Consider the following 22,209-nt stretch of genomic DNA (forward strand, 5'->3'; position numbering starts at 1 on the left):
AATTATCCACGAACTCTAACTTCTTTTCACACCTTTCCATTGCCTCGCAGAAGTGGTTCCATGGTGTAATGGTCAGCACTTTGGACTTTGAATCCAGCGATCCGAGTTCAAGTCTCGGTGGAACCTAATCTTTTAACTAGAAAACGAATTATCAAAGAATTGTTTTGAGCGAGAACTTTTTAAAACAGGCGAAAGTGAGAATGGCCACAGCTTTTCAGGGTGTAGCATAAAAACGCAGCTGCTGGGAAGTAAATCTGAGAGATTCCCCTACTGGAAAAATGAGAATAAGCCCTAATGCCGAAACCCGGGATCGAACCAGGGACCTTCAGATCTTCAGTCTTTTTGACTCAAATGTATGTGTGATGGTTCCCTCTGCTGGCCAAATGAAACATTGCAACACTGAATGTCCTGCTTGGTGGTATCTGAGGTTCCATGGTGTAATGGTCAGCACTCTGGACTCAAAGTGCTGACCATTACACCATGGAACCATTTCTTAGCCTTATTAGAAAGTTGTAAAAATAATTATAGAGTTCTTGGATATTGGATGTATAAAAAATAAATTAAAAAATCTCGAAATTATATTTTTTATTTGTGTCCCGGGTGAAACATTAGACCCGTCCAGAATTGGGTGAACACACACGGTAAACTGCATTTATCCAATGTGCAGGTTAAATCCCTTTTTGACTCAAATGTATGTGTGATGGTTCCCTCTGCTGGCCAAATGAAACATTGCACGAACCAAATTCTTCCACAACAATGTTTTTGAGATCGATTCAATTAAATGTTGTTCAGCCACTGTATAACATAAGCAATTATTAAAAAGTTAAGGTTCCACTGAGATTTGAACTCGGATCGCTGGATTCAGGACTTTAAATCCAGCGATCCGAGTTCAAATCTCGGTGGAACCTGGTTTTGTCCGATAAACAATATCAATAATCTGCTTATAAAATGTTGCCTATAATTAGAAAGCCCGGTCTGTCCATTTTCCCCAGCCGGACACTCCCCAGATAACCTGCAATATCATCATTTTCTCAACAGAGTAAGAGTGAAACCAAAAGTCTTTACAAACGCCACAAGCTTTTTTTTCTTTAAATATGTCCAAATAAACAAGAAAAGCACGACGAGGAACTTTACTTTGAATTTGTCATCTAGCTTCTGTCTACTTCAATAACAATATGCATCTTCTTTATGCAAAAGTTTCTTTGGAAATGAAGTTTTGAAAATGTGCTACATGCTGTTAAAATGCTTAGAAACCAGTTTCTCACACAGGCAAACATAATCAGAATAGGTCCCCCAGTAGCTCAGACTGGATACCTGAAATATCTGAAAGACCTCAACAGGTGTTCAAAATATCTTGCCTGAATGTCCTGCTTGGTGGTATCTGAGGTTCCATGGTGTAATGGTTAGCACTCTGGACTCTGAATCCAGCGATCCGAGTTCAAATCTCGGTGGAACCTTAACTTTTTAATAATTGCTCATGTTATACAGTGGCTGAACAACATTTAATTGAATCGATCTCAAAAACATTGTTGTGGAAGAATTTGGTTCGTGCAATCTTTCATTTGGCCAGCAGAGGGAACCATCACATACATTTTAGTCAAAAAGGGATTTAACCTGCACATTGGATAAATGCAGTTTACCGTGTGTGTTCACCCAATTCTGGACGGGTCTAATGTTTCACCCGGGACATAAAAAAAAAAATATAATTTCGAGATTTTTTAATTTATTTTTTATATAGCCATTAGCCAAGAACTCTAAATTTATTCTTACAACTTTCTGATAAGGCTAAGAAATGGTTCCATGGTGTAATGGTCAGCACTTTGGACTTTGAATCCAGCGATCCGAGTTCAAGTCTCGGTGGAACCTAATCTTTTAACTAGAAAACGAATTATCAAAGAATTGTTTTGAGCGAGAACTTTTTAAAACAGGCGAAAGTGAGAATGGCCACAGCTTTTCAGGGTGTAGCATAAAAACGCAGCTGCTGGGAAGTAAATCTGAGAGATTCCCCTACTGGAAAAATGAGAATAAGCCCTAATGCCGAAACCCGGGATCGAACCAGGGACCTTCAGATCTTCAGTCTGACGCTCTCCCAACTGAGCTATTTCGGCCCGTGCGCTGCAGTCTGCCATCCGTACACGAGGGGGCTCTCTTGCGTCGCGTTACAGCAGCACATACAGTATGATCTGTAGTCCTGGACCCACCAGCGTAGGTTTGTGTCCTACGGGCTGCATCCCACACAGATGACCTCCCCCCACCACAACGCAGGGGTCTGTAGCTCCTCGCTCCCACGCAGCACAGAACCCACGCAAATCAGCACGCTGGCAGCTTTTCAGCTCCCGCGCGCAGCAAAGAGAGGATGTCTGTGGATTCTGTAGGTGCCCGGTGCCTACGGAGGGCATCTGCTGGACATGTGAGCCCCCACTGAAACCGGGGGACGAGTTCTCATCGGCATCGCCATGACAACGGCGATAAGACAATGCTGAGACATATTGCTGTACCTACTCATTGTGTTGCTGGCTGCTTTATGCAAAAAAAACATATGCTGTCTGTGCTCTAACAAAAAATAATTTAAAAAAATTAAAAGGTGTTTTTTTTGTACTTGATGTTTTTGTACGGCACTAAATCACTGTTGATCATTATGTGACCCATATGAAGAGTGCTGCGGCTACCCTCATCATTAAGAGGGAAAAAAGGCTCAGTACAGCAACAGCCTAAGGCAGCATAAAGAGCCCTGAACGTGACTTTGTGATACCATTTCTCTCCACCTCTTTGGCATCCATTATCCTCAGAAACAAAAGCAGCAAGCTAAGAGTTGAGACTTTCAAATTCGTGGACGTAATTCATCATACCAGTGCGACACATTAATAGAAAAAACATTGTGACAAGAAGAACAACACATCATATGTGTAGAGTCAAATATACACATATGCAAAATACACACATACAGTCATTTTATTTATTTGCTCATATTTATTATTTACAGCATGTACATGGATCAAATTAGCACTTGTAACATGACTGAAAACCAGAATCATCACCTAAAATATGTTTTCTGTGTATTTAATCCAAAAGTGCTTGTGTTCTTATGTGTCATTAAACATATTGTCTTATAATAATTATAGGAATCCATCTCCAACTGGCCAGTTTATCTCAGCGTTAGCTGTCAAAACAGGGAAATAGTTATTTTATTGTTTACTTTTATTTGTACAAAAGATGTATAAAAAGCCTGGAAATGTTTTCAATCTCTGTGCTAACTGATATATTCCCTCCATATTTACAGACGGTCGTCCATTTTTCTACCAAAGATGTGAAAATACCTCCTTAAGCCTTCTGTCACGTGACATTTATACAAGACTTTAGCGCTGACTACAAGCTTAAGCAAATATACATACGTACATGTTTAAAGCTGCCATCCGCTTGTTAAATACCTGCAAGCTCTATCATACAAATTCAAACATTAAAACAGTGGAAACATAAAATTGCCTTTAACATTTATCCGAGTTTTCGGGCTGTGTGCCATTGCCTGAGGTCGGCGTTAGCTGCGTTTTTCTGTTGGTGGTTATGTTAACGTCACGCCGGAGCAAGGATGTGTATTTTAGCATTGTTTGCTGTGGCCTCATGCACAGGTGACTTTAATTACACTGAGAATTGATTTAGTCCTCTTTAATTAAAGGAGGCTGGTGAGAGTCTCACAGGACCTCAGCCAGGCAGCGGTCGGTCCCGTCACTCGCTTCCAGGCGCACCTGCCGGTTGGTTTTTCGGTTCTCCACCCAGGAGTTGTGGATGATGGTCCCCCCTGGTGAAGGGTCCACTTGGAGCAGTGAGACCACCCTTTTTTTGACCTTGGCCCTGAGGGCACGCCGCAGCTTCTGACGGGTGAAGGCATAAAGCAGTGGGTGGGAGATGGTGGTGCCATAGGCCAAGGCCAGGAACCAGAGGCGTACGCTGATGAGAGCGCTACTCGGGCCCACACCCAAGATTAACACGTTGGTCACGGAGAGGGGGGCCCAGCAGCCAAGGAAGGTGGTGATGATGATGAGGGACATCTTGAATACTCGTCTCTGACGCTCCCGTCGGTCCCTGTGGCGCCGCACCGCCCTCCTGAGGGCAATAATGGCCGACACGGAGGCTTGGACCCCCATGGTGGTGGGCATGTGCCTTGCAGCGCCCGTATCAGATGCAACCAGTGGGGCGGAGGGGGACAGCACAGGGGGGGAGGTAGCTGTCGGGGTGGGGGAGGAGGCGAGCGGCGGGTGGCTGAGCTGCTTGGTGACATCCGTGGTGCACTGCTCCACACCCGCCTCCCAACACTCGTTCGAGCCGACCCCGGATTTCTTCTTCTGTAGCTTGTGGAGGCCCTTACAGGAGGAACCCCTGAAGCGCTGGCTCTTTTTCATGTGGGAGCCGATTCGGATGTTTAAAGCTCTCAGTATTCTGGAGTAGGTGAACAGCATGACCAAAACGGTGGTGAAGAAGACCGGTATCTGCAGGATGAGATGGTACTGCATACTCAGGCTGGCGTGATAGCCATGAGCACCAATGCACAGCAATGTCCGATTGCGCCACGTCCGCAGCTCTCTGTCATGTGACAGCGAGAAGGGTGTCCACTGTCCATTATCCCCTTCACCGCTTGTCCACTGTAGCTCCAAGAACGGGATGAAAAACACAGCCACAGAGGTGACCCACACAGCAGCCAGGAGCAGCGACGCTCTGCGCGTGGTCAACAACCTGTTGGCTGGCCGAACTGAAATGTCGTACCGGTCCAGGCTTATCACCAGGATGTTGACCGCTGTGGCGATGCTGGCAAATGTGATGCAGGCCTCATGGAAGCAGCAGAGGACAGCCAGGTGGGTCCTGGCTCGAGCAGAACAACAACCAGGGTGAGGGGCAGACACAGGAGGCACACCGCCACGTCCAACACGTGCAGGTTCACAGTCACCATATTGCTGACCGAGTCCACTAAGTTGGACTGCGAGCAGTAGAGCACCAGAACCGTCAGGTTACTTGCTGAAACCCAGCACCAGCTCCAGCATGAGGAGGGCAGTGAGAGGCGCCTGGAACCCCAGCGAGTACGGCGTGTACTCCGACACGGGACTGCTAGAGGAGCCTCCGTCCTGCCCCTGAAAGACTCCCATTCCCTCCAGACTGGCTGCCGTCCCAGCCCAGTCAGTGGTGCCTGGGCCAAAGGTGTAGCTGTCCGTCTCCATGACGACCTCTCAGCCTTCGTATATTTTATCTGTCACACCAATGATGAGGTCCCATGATGCACCAGCCCAAGCCTCCATGATAGAGGGACGAGTAACAGCTTGGAGGCGGCACTGCGGAGACAACAACACAATATTGATATTTAAAAAATGAGCTGCGAGAACAGTCAAACATTATCCATCCGTCCGTCCGTCCATCCATCCATCCATCATCCATCCATCCATCCATCCATCCATCCATCCACCCACCCACCCATCCATCCATCCATCCACCCACCCACCCGTCCGTCCGTCCATCCATCCGTCCATCCGTCCATCCATCATCCATCATCCATCCATCCATCCATCCGTCCATCCGTCCGTCCGTCCATCCGTCCACCCGTCCATCCATCATCCATCCATCCATCCATCATCCATCCATCCATCATCCATCCATCCATCATCCATCCTCCATCCATCCTCCATCCATCCATCCATCATCCATCCATCCATCCATCCATCCATCATCATCCATCCATCCATCCATCCATCCATCATCCATCCATCATCCATCCATCATCATCCATCCATCCATCATCCATCCATCCATCATCCATCATCCATCCATCCATCATCCATCCATCATCCATCCATCCATCATCCATCCATCCATCATCCATCCATCCCCAAACAGGACAGGTGTTGCATTATGCATTAATACAACCTTCAATCTGTTTCCATTCAGGATCTCTGATTACATCTTTGGCTTGGCCACAATCTGAGACCTGCACACATGCTGTATGAGAGGCTGGCAGCAACAATGGGCCATCATAAATGTGCTGCAGACCTCAGGGGAAAGGCAAATTAAATGAAGTCAAATTATCAGGCCCACAGGCAATCAACTCTCTCATTGGAACGCCACAAACAGCACGACAAATTAAATTAGGTACTTTAAAACTGACCTCATCAGAAGAAAGGGAATAAGTGAGGTCACTCTTTTGTTATTTGTTTGATCCAATTGCATATTATTAACAATGTTGGGGGAAATGTCAAATCTCATTCTGCAGTCTGCCACTAGGGGGCGAGAAAACCAGTAAGTGCAAATATGCTAATCCCGGTTTGCTTTTAAATAAGCAAGAAACATGCACCAAAAAAACAAGTTTAATAAGTATAGAAAATCACTCATTCTGCAAACCTGTGAACACTGAAAAAAGAGAAAAAAGCACCTCATCTGAAAATGTGAACGCTACTGAAGAGAATTGTGTTTATTTTATTATCATGTGTTGTACCATATGTTTCTGTTTTTTGTTAGAAGCGCTTTAGAAGTTAGGAATGGTAGAATGTTTAGTAAGTGAAATAAAGGTCAGTTGACCCCTTCTTGACATGATTGTTGTTTAGACAGTTGTAATCAGCAGGAGACACTCAGACGGAAGTGTTAAACCCCATCAACTTGACAGCATAGTTTACTGGTGTTGATAAGTTCCTCTGGAAGAAGGTGAACTATGAACTGGCCATTTGGGAGACAACGGAGAACAAGGACTGTGTCAGCATCCAATGGGACGGGAAGAAGAAGACAAGGTCATCCAAGAAGAAGGACTGGATTGGACTGAATTAGCATCAATAATTTACATATGTGTTTCTATAAAAGACTGGGCCAAGGGATAGTGAGGTGGTCAGACTTCATACCCTGACAATTGACTCTGTTATTGTAGGGTTTTGAACTGGCCCGGAGCTCTGTAATATTTGTATTTTGAATTGGTTCTATTTGCTAAATACATTTTGAAATTGGCATTTTTCTTCTTGAAGTCTTCATTCAAAGAACACGCGGATTAGCAGTGACACACGAGAGGTACTGCAATCCAACACTACCAACACATCAATGTCTGGATCCAAACAGTCAGTAAAAGCTGTAGTTGATCAGCTTGATTAACTTACTGGCTACTTGCACCTGCACGAAATCAATGGAATGATTAAAATCACAGCTTCTTGTCCTCTAAATGCATCAAGAGGAAAGCATAAGGAACACAGAAGAGAAAGTCCACGCGCAAATAAACTCTGCTCCGTTAAACCACGGACTCCTTTTCTCCCGGTTTCTGTTTCCAAGGCAGCCGCGTTATAAAGGGCGTTGAGTCGAATGAGGGCACAGGTGCTAGAGCGCAGAGGCACATGACATCGAGACCTCTGTCACCAACCTGTGAACGACAGTAAGAGGGTCGAGTGGTGGAGTTAAAATAATTCCTGACAATGACAAAGCGAGCTGGAGGCACTGAGGATATTTACAAAATCACACGCTGCTGCGCTGTCATTGGTCTGGTGAGGAGCACAAATAGTCACGATCTGTTTCTCGTTTTCTCTGAACGTTGTGGATTCAGCAGGATGTGGGTGGAAACTAGGGTCTCCCGAGACCAGCAGCAGTCGTCTTTAAACTATTTCCAGCAACATACGCAAATTACTGACATTATGGAAGCCTGAAGCTTCTGTAGCACCGCATGTGTCGGTGAGGAGGAGGCTGGTAAATGGATTTGTGATTTAGTGTGGAGCTATATGACAAATCTCCCAGGAATATAAGGGGACAACAGGGAATGGGAAGTGGAAAAAAAAACACATGGCTGCGGAAAAACAGCCAGCGAAGATCTGCGTGCAAGACGCAAAGAGCGTGATCTCCCGTTGAAGGTTACTGGCTGGTCGGGGACTGAGAGCAGGCAAGGGAGCGTGTAAACACACTATAAAAGAGAATTTCAGTATTAAAAGTCAGTGGATCGTTAAAGGTTTGTGAGCTTTGACACAACGTGGTGCATTTGAGAAAGCAGAAGAAACATGTTAAAACCACGTGAGCAGCACTTGTAAACAAAATGTCCCCAGGAGCAGAGGTTTCTCTTCCCGCAAGCCTTACATCAGCCTGTTCCTAACCTCTGCTGCCATTAGGTCCCCAAAGACCACTTCAGTCACAAAAGACCTGGTCGATGATTGCCTCAGCGAAGAGCGGCAGGATAACTGCAAAGGTTAGATGCTTGGCAAATGGACAGATATTGCCGAGGTGGCGGGAAAAGCAATCTGGCTGCATGATGCGGCGACGGAGAGGAGAGCACTTTAATGAAAAATGTTACATTTGCGAAGCCAAACTTAATAAATTTACCTGATTTTAAAACCATTCAGGATGAGGTTGCAAGAGCAGGGCCCTTCATCAGAAGAAATGCATCTTTCCTATTGTTTTTTTATTTTTATTTGACTTGAAGTACATAAAAAATGCTGGAAAATCTCCATTTTAAAGAGCTATAAAAGCTCAGTTTAGGGCATTCCTGGATATTTGAGGGGTAGCATAGCAACAAATGGATTCATGCTGAAGTCCAACATGCTGCAAAGGAACCAAGTTCCATAAAAACTGCTGACCGCTGACCTGCTGATACTGTACTTCTTAAGCTAGGATCAGCAACAGCTAGCATCACATCACACTGAATTTGCACAAAAGACAAAATGTGTTGCTTATTTCACCTCTCAGTTGATATTACCAGTGCAAATGCAACTACAAAAAAATGGACATAAAGCAAAGTAGCACCCAGGGGATATATATATATATATATATATATATATATATATATATATAACTATTTTCTATTGACATTTTCTATTCCTGTGACTATTATTTGGAAAACTGACCGCTGTGAACATCAGAGTAGTGTACAGGGGAACCCATTCTCACTCTATTTAACACTGCACTGCACCCCTCTGGATCTCATTCTCTGTCACAAACCGGACACGTTAGTAGCAAAAAGGGAGCCTGCACGTCAAAAAATGAACCACAACGAATTTATCAGAAAATCTCAAGGAAGCTTTAACTCAAAGGGCAATTTTATTCTGAAACCAGTAAAAGCAAAGTATATCATGAAGCAGCAGCCTCAGACCTGAGAATGAGACTCGGGCTAGTGTGAAGCCAGGTGTGTTGCTTTTAATCGCTCTCTAATTAAGCCTCCTGCAAGTGGAAGAGGCTCCCTGGGGAGCGGTGACTTAGAGAACAGCTTTGCTGAATGCAATGATCTCACTTCTAGCCTGACATATGGTGGGCCAGGAAAATGTCACATCAGAGACATTTAATCAGCTGCAACACGTCGCAGCAACACCTTCCGCCTCTGACAACAAATTCTGACTCCATGTGAGAATTAATTTTCAGTGGTGAAAATGCCGTGAAATGGATGAGAGTCTGCTCATCGGTGCCTTCGGCTCACAACTATACCAGGTGTAATTACACAGGTATAACAAACTCATTAAATTACTTATGTTAAAAACTTCTAAAACAAAATGAATTTTATATAAACACCTATATATATATATATATTCTATAAATATGTTTTATATATAACTGCATTTCATTGATCAAATTCAATCATTTTTTATGAGTTAACCTCTTGACAAAATTTTGAATCTTCAGGTATTGAAGTGAGTTCAAACCCAGAACCTCTACAAAATGGCGATGACTGGATGACCAGCTATCAAGGTCTCATCGGGGAGGGCAGTTCTGGTTGCACACCCACACCTCCTGACTCTATAAGCCTGCAAATCTGAGGAGGCAACGGCGCAATCGCTACCCGTGACATCGAAAACGAGAAAAGGCGCAACACGAGGCGGGAAAACGTTTACCGCTGCCCAGATGTCACACTGGTATTTCCCAGAAGAAGCAGCACAGAGATTAAAAAGATGAATGGCAGCGAAAATAATCTGGCTATTCCTTCGAGACGAGCTAGCGGGCTGCAGAAATGACGCAAAGCGAGAGGACGAGCAGCAGGAATACGCACATGGATATTACTTTTTAATGGGATGACTGTCGCAAAAATGCAATAGAAAGATCCCAATAAAACAAGTGCAACAGAATGGTCGAGAAGAATGAAAGTGTGTTAAACAAGAACTTCAGCAGCCGGATAATTAACTTCTCTACCGGCACCAGAGGGATATCGACTGATGATAGACGCCGTACCACCACTGGAACACTCTGGTCTGGACCAATTTGATTCTAATGAAAGGAAAAAAAAATGTTGACTTTGTTTGAACCCCACAGTTTTGCCCTCAGACGGTGCTGTTGCCACAGAGCTCTGACAACTAGATCTGCTCTGATCTGGATGTTTTACATCAAGTCTTTGTTGTTTAAAAATCTGATTTGCCACAGCCCCGGCTCCCCGCCCTGCCTGCAGCGCTGGGTCGACTGGAAGAAATGCTCATCAACATGTAAGAAGCAGAGAGGAAAAAGAAGACCGAGGGGACATAACAGCCGTCCCTGGTGAGTGTTAGTGCGGAAAACAAACAAAAAAAAAAAACACGCACACACACACAAAAACACACATGCACGCTCCAAACCCCTTGTTGCTCTGGTGTTTGTAGCAGGCGAACACAGATGTGGCTGCTTAGGGTGCAAAAGAGGAATTATCCACCTCAAGAGCACAATTGTGAAATCAATTCTCTCATTGTAATCACAATTTGAAGTGAACAACAAAAAAAAAGAATTGGAAAACAAATGGCAGTAATTCACACTTGCCTTATTTTTAGTGAGTTTTTATCTGTGCTGCCACAAACAAGCCGACGAAAACTGACCGAAAACTTGCATCACTATTATGGATTCATACCTGCAGCCACATATTTCACAGGTTTGACATGAACTTCATATCTGAAAGCGTCACGGTTACACCGGTCTGGAGTAAATTTAGTTTCCTTCATTAAGATGCAAAGGTATGCTTTGAGTTGCCTGAAAAAAAATCTAATCAGACCATCAATTCAGCCGAGGGAAGCTGCAAGAAGGCTCCAGTATCGGTGGCTGCCCTGGAAAATCTAAGGATCGTGGCAGCCGTTGGTTTAATCCTGGGCTCATTTCCATCACTGTGATGTTTATTGGTGCTAAAAATGCAGCTTCAGACACTAAAACAGCCCATAAATGAAGTAAAAGTCTTCTGGATTACGTGTGCAGAGGTAGCAGTGAGGAGTCACATTGACTACATACATTTATTCTATAGCATTAGGTGCCACCAGAATGTGTCCTATATGGGAATAAATATAAGTGGCCTCCCTACTGAGACGCCAAAATATGCTCTAGCCAGCTAGCTCACCACGATGGGGACTAAAATGGCAGAGCAGTGCAAAGTTGCGAGGCGTCCTGCTGAGTTTAAGTGGTCTTGTAATGGCAGATAAATACCGAGTGGATGAAACTTTCATCCCAAGTCAGGCTCAGACATAAACGGATTACATGATGCGAAAGCGGAGGGTGGATTTCTCAACGACCGACATGCAAAATAGATACAAATAGAAGGCAAAATTCCCTTCTGTATCTTACTTCCTGCTTGTTTATTTCCTTTAACACACAGGACGTGACCTTCAGATGCACTGCAGCTGTTTCCAGATCAGTTAAGGGCGGTGCAGATGTAAATAAACGGCTCGGTACAGAGTTACGCAAACAAAAAGTGTCAAGAATCCTGCAACCTCATAGTGGCATAAAGTATGTGGGTGTTTTTAATTTCAACGTGGCTGCTGCGAAGGATCCTGTGTTCTCCTCTGTGGAAGACAACAGGACACAAAGACAGCTCTGCAGCTTCTGCTGCTCTTCCTCCATTGAGGAGCAGCGTGAGCATCATGTGCTGCACGTTGTCGTAATTTTATCCATCAGGTCTGTGTCTTAAAGGTGCGACATGTGGCGTGAAGGTCTGGGACACCCTCACACTGGAAATAAGTGTACATATGTTAAAGAGAGGACTTGAAAGCAGACTCAACTCTAGCTGGGGCTCTGAGCCGTCTGCAGAGATCACCTGCAGGAACACTGACAAGCTCCCGTCACCTTTCAGAGATCCTGTGGTTGTTCGAAGTTCCTTCCTCGTGCGTGCGTGTGTTATGTCACTAACCTGGATGCATCAGAGGTTAAACACTCTCATGCAAATTGTTGAAAAAAGGAATAAAGTGTTTTTTCCTCTTAATTATGTACATAAATGGTGCTAGACACAATTAGGGCAACGGTGGGAATATTAATGACAGTAACAGTCTGTCTTCTGTCCATTTATTGTTCTCCTCCCGATACTGTCACCTCCCGATCTCTACAAAGACACACACTCCTGACCTGTCAGGTTCCAGCAATTTTCAGACAATTTAAATGGACAGAGTGTTGTCCGTCATCCCATTAAAGGTCAAAAGGTTCTTTTTCCATTTTAAAAAAGTAATGGGATAATAATAACAGCATGATTACTGGTTAAAGTGATACCGTCATAGTGTGTCTGCACCATTTTTGGACCCTTTAAATCCTCTCTGTTAACACGGTGCAGCAGAGTCAGGGGTCTGCTCCACTTTAATTGGGTTATTGACCCTCTGTCCAGGTTCTTTACAGCCCTTAATTATGGCTGCCACTAAAGCTGCGTCTATACCTGCGGAGCAAATATCCAATTATGGTTCTGTCACAGTCATAAATATCTCGGTCGGTTCCTAATCAAAGTCATAGTTTGCCCCAAAATGCGAATCTTCTAATTAACATCTCAGTTACAGTTAATGTGTTCTGTTGAAAGTGCTTGAAATTTGAGTTAGAACAAGAACTAGTGGGACTTTTCTATACATAAATGTTTAAATCATGGTCAAAGGTGAGTGTCGAGGTGTGTGTAGAGCTGGAATTCAGCTGGGCCTAAAGTGTTCCGAGAATATTCTCTGATGCACGTGTGCTGTCCTGTTTACTGCCAAGCAAAAATATGCACGTGAGACCAACAGAAGAGAGCAGTGGTTGGGACAAATCAGTGAAGAAAGAGAGGTGAGGGGGGAGGGGGGAGGAGGAAAAAGCAACTGACAGATGACAAATGCCAAACAGGAAGCTACTTGAAGTAAAATAATGAGGTGATTTATCCACAGAAAGAGCCAATTAGAGGACAATTTTTCTATCTGCATGGATGCTGGCAGCAAGACAGGGAGGTGATGATGCGCTCTCCCTCCCTCTCATGCACTCAGACTTCCTGTCTTCATGTGTCCCGAAGCATTTGTTTATTCCTTCATTTACACTATCAAAGTTATCCACAGCGGAACAAGCGTCAGTGGTGACACAGATTAGAACACAAACCCTTCCATCCACACTTTCCACTCTTATCCCCCTCCTTCTCCTCCCTCTAACCCTTCACTCCTGCTCTTTCTCCTTTCAAATCTTCCTTACCCATCATACCACTAGTATGTCATTTGTTGGTCATTTTTCTTAACCCCCACATTAAAAATAGGGACAAAAATGCAAGAACAGGAGTGAATTCCAGTATGAATTATAATTATTCACTCTGTTCTGCCTTGAAATTCACAACTGAAGAACTCTTATTTAGTGCGAGGTGAGAGGGGCCACCAGAGAGCCTTTTCCTTCTCGGCAGCATATGCCTGTCTCTTGGCTGTTAAGTCACGCACGAACCAGGGCAACACGCGCGCCTTTGATGTGCAGGATGTACAGCGAGATGTTTGCAGCGCGGAGTCTCTGAGGAGCGTGGGAGAAACACACAGCCTCGGAGCCCGCAACTGTGTCACGCACCTACTCCCACATCCAGCAGCTTTTCTGCTGGCAAAATCCAGAATCCACGGTTAAATCGATATTTTCCTGAAGTAACGCTGCACGGCAGCAATCTATCTCGACTATAAATAACTCAATTGTTTATGCGCATAAATTTGGTGGGACACGCGTTTGAATTTCCAAAAGTGAAACAGGCGCACGGAGGTTCCTTTTGAAATCCATAAAGATGCGTCTTTTTAAGTGAAAATGCGAGTTTGGTGCTGCGGAACTTTGCGTTTGGGCGCAAAGGAGACAGATGTCAATGCACAGAAACTTGCAAACGTACCTCTGGAGTGCGGAAAGCGCGCTCAGGGATCCAAGCCCGCAGGCAGGTGTGTTGATGGGAAGCGTCCCTCCTGTCCTGGGCAGGAGCCGAGCACATGCTCAACGGCAGCGGCAGCTCCTGCAGCCGGCTGGACGGACGGATGCGCGCAGCTCAGCCTCCTCTCGCTGCAGACACGGCTGACTGGAGGAAGGAGGAGGGGCCACATCCGAGGAAGCGGTCGCTCACTTCACATCTTTTCAAACGTTTAGGAAAAAGAAAAAAAAAACCCGGAAAAACAGCTGTTTTCACACACTTTAGCAACTTGAACAGATCTGATCTCTCCAAGGTCTTCTGGCTCCTCTTCATCCATTATCACATGTCCTGTTAAGAGCACGCGCGGACACACTTTGATTTATACAAAGTTACAAAAATTGATTTATGTCCAATCAGATATTTTACTGCACACAATTACAGCTGCGATCATACAGAGACTACTCCGGATGACTGATGACTGCCCTCTGAACTCTCCTTCCCGCATCTTCATACATCCATCAGCTTTCATTTATTGCTGATATAGTCTGTTTGAATTGAAACAGCTGAGTGCAGCCATAACCTCAGTTTGCAGACATTTTTCACTGTAGATGCCGAGAATAAATTCTCAAAGTTCAGCGCGTGGGTGGTCTGTTCAAATGCTAAGAGAAACAAGTTATTAGTTCATGAGGTGAAACAGCTGAGCATGTCTCCTATCTCAACCCATTTTATTTACAATGAAAAGATATTTTCTAGGGCATTTAAGTTTGTTGACTTCAGTCTTAAGATAACTTTTTCCTTTTCTTATTGTACTGTATTTCTGGCTATATTGTTATGTCATTAAAGCACTTTAAAGTGTGTAGTGTACCAGTTCTTAGTTTATAAAAAAGGATAAACCTGTAAATAAAACAACCAAGCAGGGACATTTGGGAAGTGAACAGAACACACAACTGCACTTACATGATGGAAGTGAACAAAAATGTCTGAATTCAGGATATTTAATAGAGGCAATCAAAACAATACAAAATCTGTCACCCAGAATACAATAAAATATGCAATATTTGCATCATTTAACGGCAGCTTCAACCATCAAATAAAATACTGACAATGCATGAGACATTTGTAAAATAAAGAAACATTTATAATCAGTCTGCCAGATTGTTTAAACTCTTTTTGCTACCATCCAAGGGGGCAGAAGTGGTCCTTGAACCACCAGCTGTACCCACCAGCACTGGTTTCCCTCTCCGTGTAATGGTTTGCTTCTGCCCCCTCTCTGGTCGCAGCTGCTCGCTCTTGCCTAATTTTCCTCCTCTGGTTTTCTAAAGCAGAGGGAGGCTGCAGCTGACAGGACAGTGGAGGCCAAGGGACAATTAAGGAAATGTGGAGGAGACAGCTGGACCTGTTGCCAACCACGCACACACACAAACGTGCACAGATCAAGCATCATCATCATCATCTAACGGACTAAAGCTACACATCTTCACGCTGGACTTACTCGACCCTTACTGGGGGGGGGGGGGCATTAAAAACCACTTTATTTATTCCTTTGACCAAAAAAGTGTTTGGGAGAGCTGCTTCTTGATAAACAGCAGGTGCGCAACAGGACAAAAGGGAAAAATTGCACAGGAAAATGTCAAAGATGTGTCCTGCCTCCAACCTCACCAGGCTCTAGTCTATCACAACTGTGAAGCTCTTCCCAGCAGCATACTCTGCAGCTGCCTGATCCTGCTCTCCTGCGGCAGGCTCAGAGTCTTTGCTGCCTGCTCCTCCTGCAGGAGGTACTCGATGTAGCAGGAGGAGCCCAGCAGGATGTGTCCTGCAGCCTGCATGGAGAAGACGGCCCATCTCAAAGCCTCCCTGGAAGCACAGCGGAGAAATTAGTGGCCATAACAGGCAACATGTAAGAAGTGACCAACAGCAGGTGAGAGGAACCAAACACAAACCTCCTTTAGTGCAACATGAGCGTGAGAGCCTGATATCTGACAGGTCGTGAAAATGTAATCCTCTTTGACTAAAGCTTTGCACGGACACCGAAAACCAGCAATGACATAACCGCACCCAAAAATAATCAAAATAAAATCCCATCTTTGTAGCGCCGCAAATGACCATCGACCCAGCCCAGGTCACATGGTGGGGCAAACTATTGAAATCTGAAATTACACAGAATTACTGCAGATGACTGTACGTGTTAGACAAATGATGGTAGTTATGGAGGTTCAGTGTGTGAGAAACTGGATAAAACTGTTGGAGGTTTAATCTCTCAGTGAAGTCACCACATTCTGTGACGGGTCAAGCACAAAAAATAAAATCATCATAAATCTTCAGGGGTTTGGCACTCACTTCAGCATCTTTTTTGCAGCATAACAGCGCAGATCATAGGACACGGAATAAACTCCATAGAAGGTAGCTTTCACGTTCAGGCAGCCAATGAAGTCTTCGGGGTTGTTCTTGTAGAGGTCGAATGTCAGCCTAGCCACATCTGTCCGTTTCCATAGCCTGAAATCACTGGGCTGACCTCTGAAGGGGCTTTTCTGGGAGAGGAGAAAGAGACAGCTGGATGAAATGGGTCCGGAGCATTTCGTTGCAGTGGTACCGAGAGGGTGCACTAGCAGGCTGTTGGATCAGACTGGAGCTGATGAGACAAATGAGACAAGGTCTCTGCATGAGGTCGAGAGAGCACATATTTCAAAGCAGGATTTAAACCCAATCTGTTCTCACCGCTTCATCCTTTATAGAGATATTTAATGTAGCTTCAACAATGCCCTCTAGTGGTTAAACTTGGAAGAGCCAAACACTCTCTTACTGTATCTGGGGTCCATTTCTGGTCTTTCTCAAGGACCATGAGAACAGAGTTTTCAGGCAGTGCCTGGAAAAATCCCTCTGTGTCCACCCCTGTGCCATCTTCATCCAGGACCAAGCCACTGACGCAAAGGACACTCAACGACTCTCCGACCTGAGAAAGTGCGTATGCATTACTCAACTGATGGGCGGGGTGCCTCAGTTTCAACGAGGACGCCGCTGAAGTCACATACACGTCGGTTAATACGTCCTAAATGAGGTCTGTGCAGGCGTCCTTTTTGCTGACGCATTAAGCTGGTCGCTGTTAATAAATTCAGTACTTTAGACAGTTTTTATGTAACACGACAGCCCAAAAACCCAAGTGGACCATTCAGTGCCTCACATCTCCACTTCACCTTGTTAATCAGGTCTGCCAGACTGTATGCCATGATCCCCTTCTTCAAGCTGCGGTCGGCGTTCGTGACTCTGAAGGGCCTCGGCCGAGATGCTCGGCCTGTCAGGAGCTGTTGCGTCATGGAAGCGCTGGCTGTTACACACCTGAGAACAGCAACATCTCATAACTCGTGTTCTTTCGTTGGTTTCCTTGAGCAACATATCCAGCCCACGGTGGAGGGCCTCTTACTTGGAGAGGGAAGATGTAGTCAGAACGCTGAAGGACTTCATTGCGTAATCCATCTGGGTTCACCTGCGACTGAAGCAGCAGCAGGTTTTAAATTTGGAGTTAAATCTTTTAGCTTTTAAAGTGTTCATAATGAAAACTATTTTACAGCAGTGATCTTTGCCTGCCTTACATAGAAATAAACACACTCCACAATCATGTTCTCATATCTCATCGATAAACAGAAACTTGACACCTTACCAGAGGCTTGTTCTGAGTAGTTGCCTTTTCTTGAAGTGCTGGTCTGTATTCGCAACCAAACACTCCTGACAACGCTCTCTTGCTCCATTTGGTCACTGAACTTTGTGCTGCAAAGTTGCAACTTTGTTGTGCAACTTCCCCAGATAACTCCCACTGGGCCTGCCTTATGCCTTGTGTGTGACTTTTTTTTTTTTTTTTTTTTTTTTTAGGACAATATTTATTTTAAAAGGGTTAATTTACCAAAATAGCTCAAATTAAATGTCCTCCTTGTTTGTCACTATTTACGCTGGAAAATGGAAATTGTGGCAGCTCCGTCTGTATGAGACTCACCTGAGACATTTGCAGTGTGACCTCCTAGACGACCTTTTATATTCACTTACTTGTCTTGTCAGAGATTGGAGACAGGAACTATATAAAAGTATAATGGATCGATGCTCCTGAATAGTCCTACGACTCGTCATTGTTCAGAGTTCATGGGGCGTTATCTTTCGCGGTGATGTGTCAACCACACACACACCTATTTTGGTATTTATTTGGCATGCTGTGTTTAACCTTAACACTTTACAGTACTTTCTCCGCAACCACACCCATAAACAAGGCCTACATTGAAACCCACAGAAAACATTTGAATCCTGTCACATGAAAAACGTCACTAATCTGTCAAGTGTCAGAAAAGGGAACCAACAAGAGAAATCTACATGGGAAAAGAATCACAAAAAAAGCCTTTAATGGAGCTGGTGAAGAACACAGACCCACTGCAGCCATCCTGGGCTGCCACAACCAGACCCGTGGGTTTATTACCATTGTTGCTTCATTAAAGGCTCTTTTTGGGTTCTTTTCCAACACAGAGGGCCTCTTTTTTCTGACACTGTTTACACATGACAACAATGTAGCACCTGTGTGTTGGTTTCTCCTGAACACCCTTTTTGTCCATTAGTGGAGCGGTGGGATTAGTTTTATCGTGTTTTCAAACTTGAAAAGTTACATTAAATATGAAGGTTGCCGTTATTAGACGCCATAACAGGAGGGATATGAGAAATTTAGGTTACGTTGCTGTACTTTTGAAAATGTAACATCAAATTTGGAAGAATTTAACTATGTTTTACCTCTCGAATCCTCATCTGGGTTACTTATTTATCATCTTAACCAACCCTTCAACCCACAACTTACGATAAAAGACAACCGATTTTATTTTATTTTTTTAAACGAACTTTACCCTTTGGAGTTAAGGTATGGATGACCCTTAAGCTAATTCCAAAAACGTGGGCCAGAAAAGTAAATATTAGCCATGTATTTAAAATGACAACAGGGAATTAAAACGCAGAAACGGTAGCAGAGAAATAGTTTATAAAATTATTTACACTTACTTTTCTCTGGCGTTTTTCCTGTTTTAAGTGCGTCGCCACAGCTCACCGCCTCGGCATCAATTAGCAACACCTGCGTTATTGATGACTACCGGTCGCCATTTTGGCTCTTTTTCTCCTTTTCCCTGCTTGTTTGTGGAAAACATTGAGGACCCCATGTGGACCGAAAGAGAACTGTCATTTGTTGGAAATTTGTCATGTCAGATACAGTATCAGTTCTTGGATTCAACAGTTGGATAATTTAAACAAACAAACAAAAAATGTGACAAGTCATTTTCGAACTTTGGGTCCATTAATCTAAATATTAGTAGGTTCAGATGAGGATGATGGTTCAAGTGATACATAAAAGATTTGAATGGAGCTTTTGTCACATTAACAAATTAACAAAGCAGAAATGCACTTGTCGGGGCAAATCTGCAAAATTCCTTCAGACCAAATTTGAACAGGCTAAATTAAGATTGTGGTTTCTCAGAGGACTGAGCTCATTACATAAAACAGAACAGCCTCAAGATAAATGTTTATAGTCATTAATATGATGAGGAGTTGTAGACTGCATGGATGGACCTTGAAGCATTAGATGAGGTCGTTTTTCACTCTGGTATATGAAATAGAAAATATTTTTTCAGCTGTGTTCAGTAATACTGGTCGGCCTTACCCATTAGTTAGTTGGCGTATCGTTCGGTGTATTCCATGTCAGTGTTTTTTTGTTGTTTTTTTAAAAAAAATGAAAAGCTAATGCGTAAATCAGATGAGCAGTTTATTTCACTCTGTTGCTTCACATTTCATGCTCAGTGCAGGACTGCAGAAGAACCATGCTACACATATGAATAGCAGATAAAGCATCAAACTTAAAATAGCCTGTTTGCCAAATATATCAGTGAACAAAGGCCCGTTTTTCATTCAGGGGTCAATTTCCTGCCGGTGTTTTTGTCTCGTTATCACATATCAGATGCTATATGGATGATGTGGACCCATTTGTCCCGAGCCCATTCATTTATCCTTTATGGATCGCTGATGCTTGTAATTATACTCAGCTTGCCTGATGTCAGTGCAAATAAGAAAACAATATCTCGATATCAATTTGCTTTAATTGAAGAATCTATTATTTTGATGCCGCTCATGCAAGCACAAGAAACTGATCTCAGACTGTGGTCCAGGTTTTTGGCCTAAGTCCTTCTTATAAGTGCTTTTTTTTTATGCTTTAGATCATGCTGTCTGTAATAATTGTTGCACAAATGAATGGATGGAATGGTTTGGATAAACAGCAATATAATATAATCATTTAATACTTAGAGCAGGTCGAACCTCTACAGAACAGATAGTGATTGCAATAATTGTTGAACATTATATCTTAAACGGTGTCAGTACCACGATGTGAAAAGTCTGTTGAAGTTGTGTCCACAGCTCTGCCTCTTATTTCCTTTTGCCTATTCGTGCCATGAGTTCGGCGTTAGCGGCAGCCTTGGATCTCATGTCCTGGTTCTTGGCCAGATCTATGAGGACACTGAGGATGCTGGTGGGGACATCAAGAGAGAGAGCAAAACGAGACCCCTGCTGGGCTCTCTTTGGCACCTGGGAGGCTGGACGGGGCACTCGCCCTTGCCGGAGCACAGTTTGGTGCTCCAAACGGATCAATGAGTCCAGGACGCCAGCACGTTTTAGTATGTCAATAGCCAACATGCTCCTCTGTGTATTCTCATCAAGTTTGCCAAGATCCGGTATGTTCTTCTGGCTCCGGACACACCAAGGCAACAGCAGAGCCAAGCAGAGACAAACGTGCACGCTTCTCATAGCTGTAACTGTCAGGACAGAGGAATAAAAGCGTGATAAGACTGTAAATTCTGGTGGTTCACAGAAGGAGACATTTAGATTGAACTGTGCACTGATACACTGACACAGTATCACAGAACTCCTGTATGTGCCAATAATCCATCAAATGGAATTCCATGCCCAAACATCATAGAATCACAATAATCTCAACCATTACTTACTGTGCTTCAACTCTGTGGAACTCAAATGGGTGCTTTTCTTCTGGAAGGGCCTGCCCAGTGCTCCAGTGATAATCTGCTTCCAGTTTCTTCTTCTTCTAGACCTGACGATGGAGTGTGACCTGCGCTGCTCGTGGTCGGACGCTCGACTGGATGTGTGCCCGCTCCTCGGAGACTTTGTCCTCGTCCACGTGGGTCTTCCGCTGTGACACTGCCCCTTCTCTTCTCTGCTTATCTTTTGCACTTCTACACCCCATAACCCTCCCCTCATTTCATCTCATTTCCTCTGCCCTCATTGCTCCCCTTTTATCTAAAAATAACACAATGGTAATCACAATACTTTGTCTGTAATGAGTCAAATACTTGGTTGAAAGCAGAACTAAAGCCACCGACTTGAACCCTACAAGGTGCTCTTCTTATCATATTGATATGAAGTTTTGTATCCATTGTCTTGTTACGTATTAATGTTAAAATACTACCATAGATTGACTTATGTATGAAAAAGAGCTAAATATTGCTAGACAACACTGCAGATGGCTTAAATTTTCCCTTCTTACATCATAAGACAAGTGACTTACATCATAGTTCTACATGAGAGAGATAGTCCAAGTTTTACCACATTGATGTGACAGGAGAGAAATTATTAAATCAATTAATGAGATTTGTTCCTTTGATCCAACAATCAGTGTGTGCGCTCGGCTGTTGCGTGTCATCTTGAATTGTTTTCTGCATAAAACAGAAAGATTCTCTCACACTCAGCGCTGGCGAGATCACAACGCAGAGCAGAGGGATCGGTAGTGTGGAGGTAAGACGGGAGGCCGCATTTCCTGAATCACCTCCAGTCTGGCCCATCAAAAGGTTTTTACTCATCCGACTAATGATATGAATAATAAGAGCAGCTTGTTTACGATAGTTGGGCCCTGGAGGCGATCTGGACTACGAGAACCTATCAGGGAAACAAACATGGGTCACGCAGAAGTCATCCAGCAGGAAACAGATGTCTTCAGTCGTAGACCAGTTAGCATGACGGTCACAGAGAGTGACACGCATGGAGCTCTTATATCATCTGATTTAGTGCATTAGTGTATTCAAGGCAGCAGGTCCTGATTATTATTCAAGTAGCCTGCTGACGTAAGTGCTTACGATTGTCTCGCTGTGTGCCAGAGGAGATCTCATCAGTTAATCCAGCCT

General features: G+C 44.0%; 2 protein-coding genes, 4 non-coding genes and 1 pseudogene across 7 annotated transcripts; 3 read left to right on the forward strand and 4 right to left on the reverse strand.

Annotated features, from left to right (window-relative positions):
• Positions 1 to 54: 54 nt before the first annotated feature.
• On the forward strand, positions 55 to 126 carry trnaq-uug (transfer RNA glutamine (anticodon UUG)). The gene has a single exon. It is a non-coding gene; the product is annotated as a tRNA-Gln (tRNA).
• A 1,259-nt stretch (positions 127 to 1,385) lies between these two features.
• trnaq-cug (transfer RNA glutamine (anticodon CUG)) lies at positions 1,386 to 1,457 on the forward strand. Its single transcript has one exon. It is a non-coding gene; the product is annotated as a tRNA-Gln (tRNA).
• A 337-nt stretch (positions 1,458 to 1,794) lies between these two features.
• On the forward strand, positions 1,795 to 1,866 carry trnaq-uug (transfer RNA glutamine (anticodon UUG)). Its single transcript has one exon. It is a non-coding gene; the product is annotated as a tRNA-Gln (tRNA).
• A 169-nt stretch (positions 1,867 to 2,035) lies between these two features.
• Positions 2,036 to 2,108, reverse strand: trnaf-gaa (transfer RNA phenylalanine (anticodon GAA)). The gene has a single exon. It is a non-coding gene; the product is annotated as a tRNA-Phe (tRNA).
• Positions 2,109 to 2,950: 842 nt separating this feature from the next.
• On the reverse strand, positions 2,951 to 14,590 carry LOC130524480 (G-protein coupled receptor 22-like; annotated as a pseudogene).
• A 400-nt stretch (positions 14,591 to 14,990) lies between these two features.
• cidec (cell death inducing DFFA like effector c) lies at positions 14,991 to 19,162 on the reverse strand. 2 transcript variants are annotated; one of them, XM_057030663.1, is made up of 6 exons: positions 19,034 to 19,162; positions 17,430 to 17,498; positions 17,203 to 17,344; positions 16,812 to 16,961; positions 16,349 to 16,539; positions 14,991 to 15,865 (listed from the first exon to the last, which is right to left on the reverse strand). In XM_057030663.1, exons 2-6 carry the CDS (start codon positions 17,480 to 17,482, stop codon positions 15,685 to 15,687), a joined length of 717 nt encoding a protein of 238 aa, XP_056886643.1. In that variant the 5' UTR covers positions 17,483 to 17,498; positions 19,034 to 19,162; the 3' UTR covers positions 14,991 to 15,684. The 2 variants fall into 2 exon arrangements, with proteins under 2 accessions (XP_056886643.1, XP_056886642.1); XM_057030662.1 differs by lacking the exon at positions 19,034 to 19,162 and adding an exon at positions 17,667 to 18,354.
• Positions 19,163 to 19,774: 612 nt separating this feature from the next.
• Positions 19,775 to 22,209, reverse strand: LOC130523820 (uncharacterized). The gene is made up of 2 exons (XM_057029385.1): positions 21,022 to 22,209; positions 19,775 to 20,829 (listed from the first exon to the last, which is right to left on the reverse strand). The coding sequence occupies exons 1-2, from the start codon at positions 21,287 to 21,289 to the stop codon at positions 20,444 to 20,446; spliced, it is 654 nt and encodes a 217-aa protein (XP_056885365.1). The 5' UTR covers positions 21,290 to 22,209; the 3' UTR covers positions 19,775 to 20,443.

Source organism: Takifugu flavidus, chromosome 4 (assembly GCF_003711565.1).
Source record: "Takifugu flavidus isolate HTHZ2018 chromosome 4, ASM371156v2, whole genome shotgun sequence".
NCBI lineage: Eukaryota > Metazoa > Chordata > Actinopteri > Tetraodontiformes > Tetraodontidae > Takifugu > Takifugu flavidus.

What these genes read in the sequence shown, in the direction of transcription:
- cidec (XM_057030663.1), bottom strand. Translation starts at nt 17,482, where the DNA reads ATGGATTACGCAATGAAGTCCTTCAGCGTTCTGACTACATCTTCCCTC. An exon ending in ACTACATCTTCCCTCTCCAA is followed by an intron (nt 17,345 to 17,429) that starts GTAAGAGGCCCT and finishes TGCTGTTCTCAG; the next exon opens with GTGTGTAACAGCCAGCGCTT. An exon ending in AGAAATGGACCCCAGATACA is followed by an intron (nt 16,540 to 16,811) that starts GTAAGAGAGTGT and finishes CTCCTCTCCCAG; the next exon opens with AAAAGCCCCTTCAGAGGTCA.
- LOC130523820 (XM_057029385.1), bottom strand. Translation starts at nt 21,289, where the DNA reads ATGAGGGGAGGGTTATGGGGTGTAGAAGTGCAAAAGATAAGCAGAGAA. An exon ending in TTCCACAGAGTTGAAGCACA is followed by an intron (nt 20,830 to 21,021) that starts GTAAGTAATGGT and finishes CTGTCCTGACAG; the next exon opens with TTACAGCTATGAGAAGCGTG.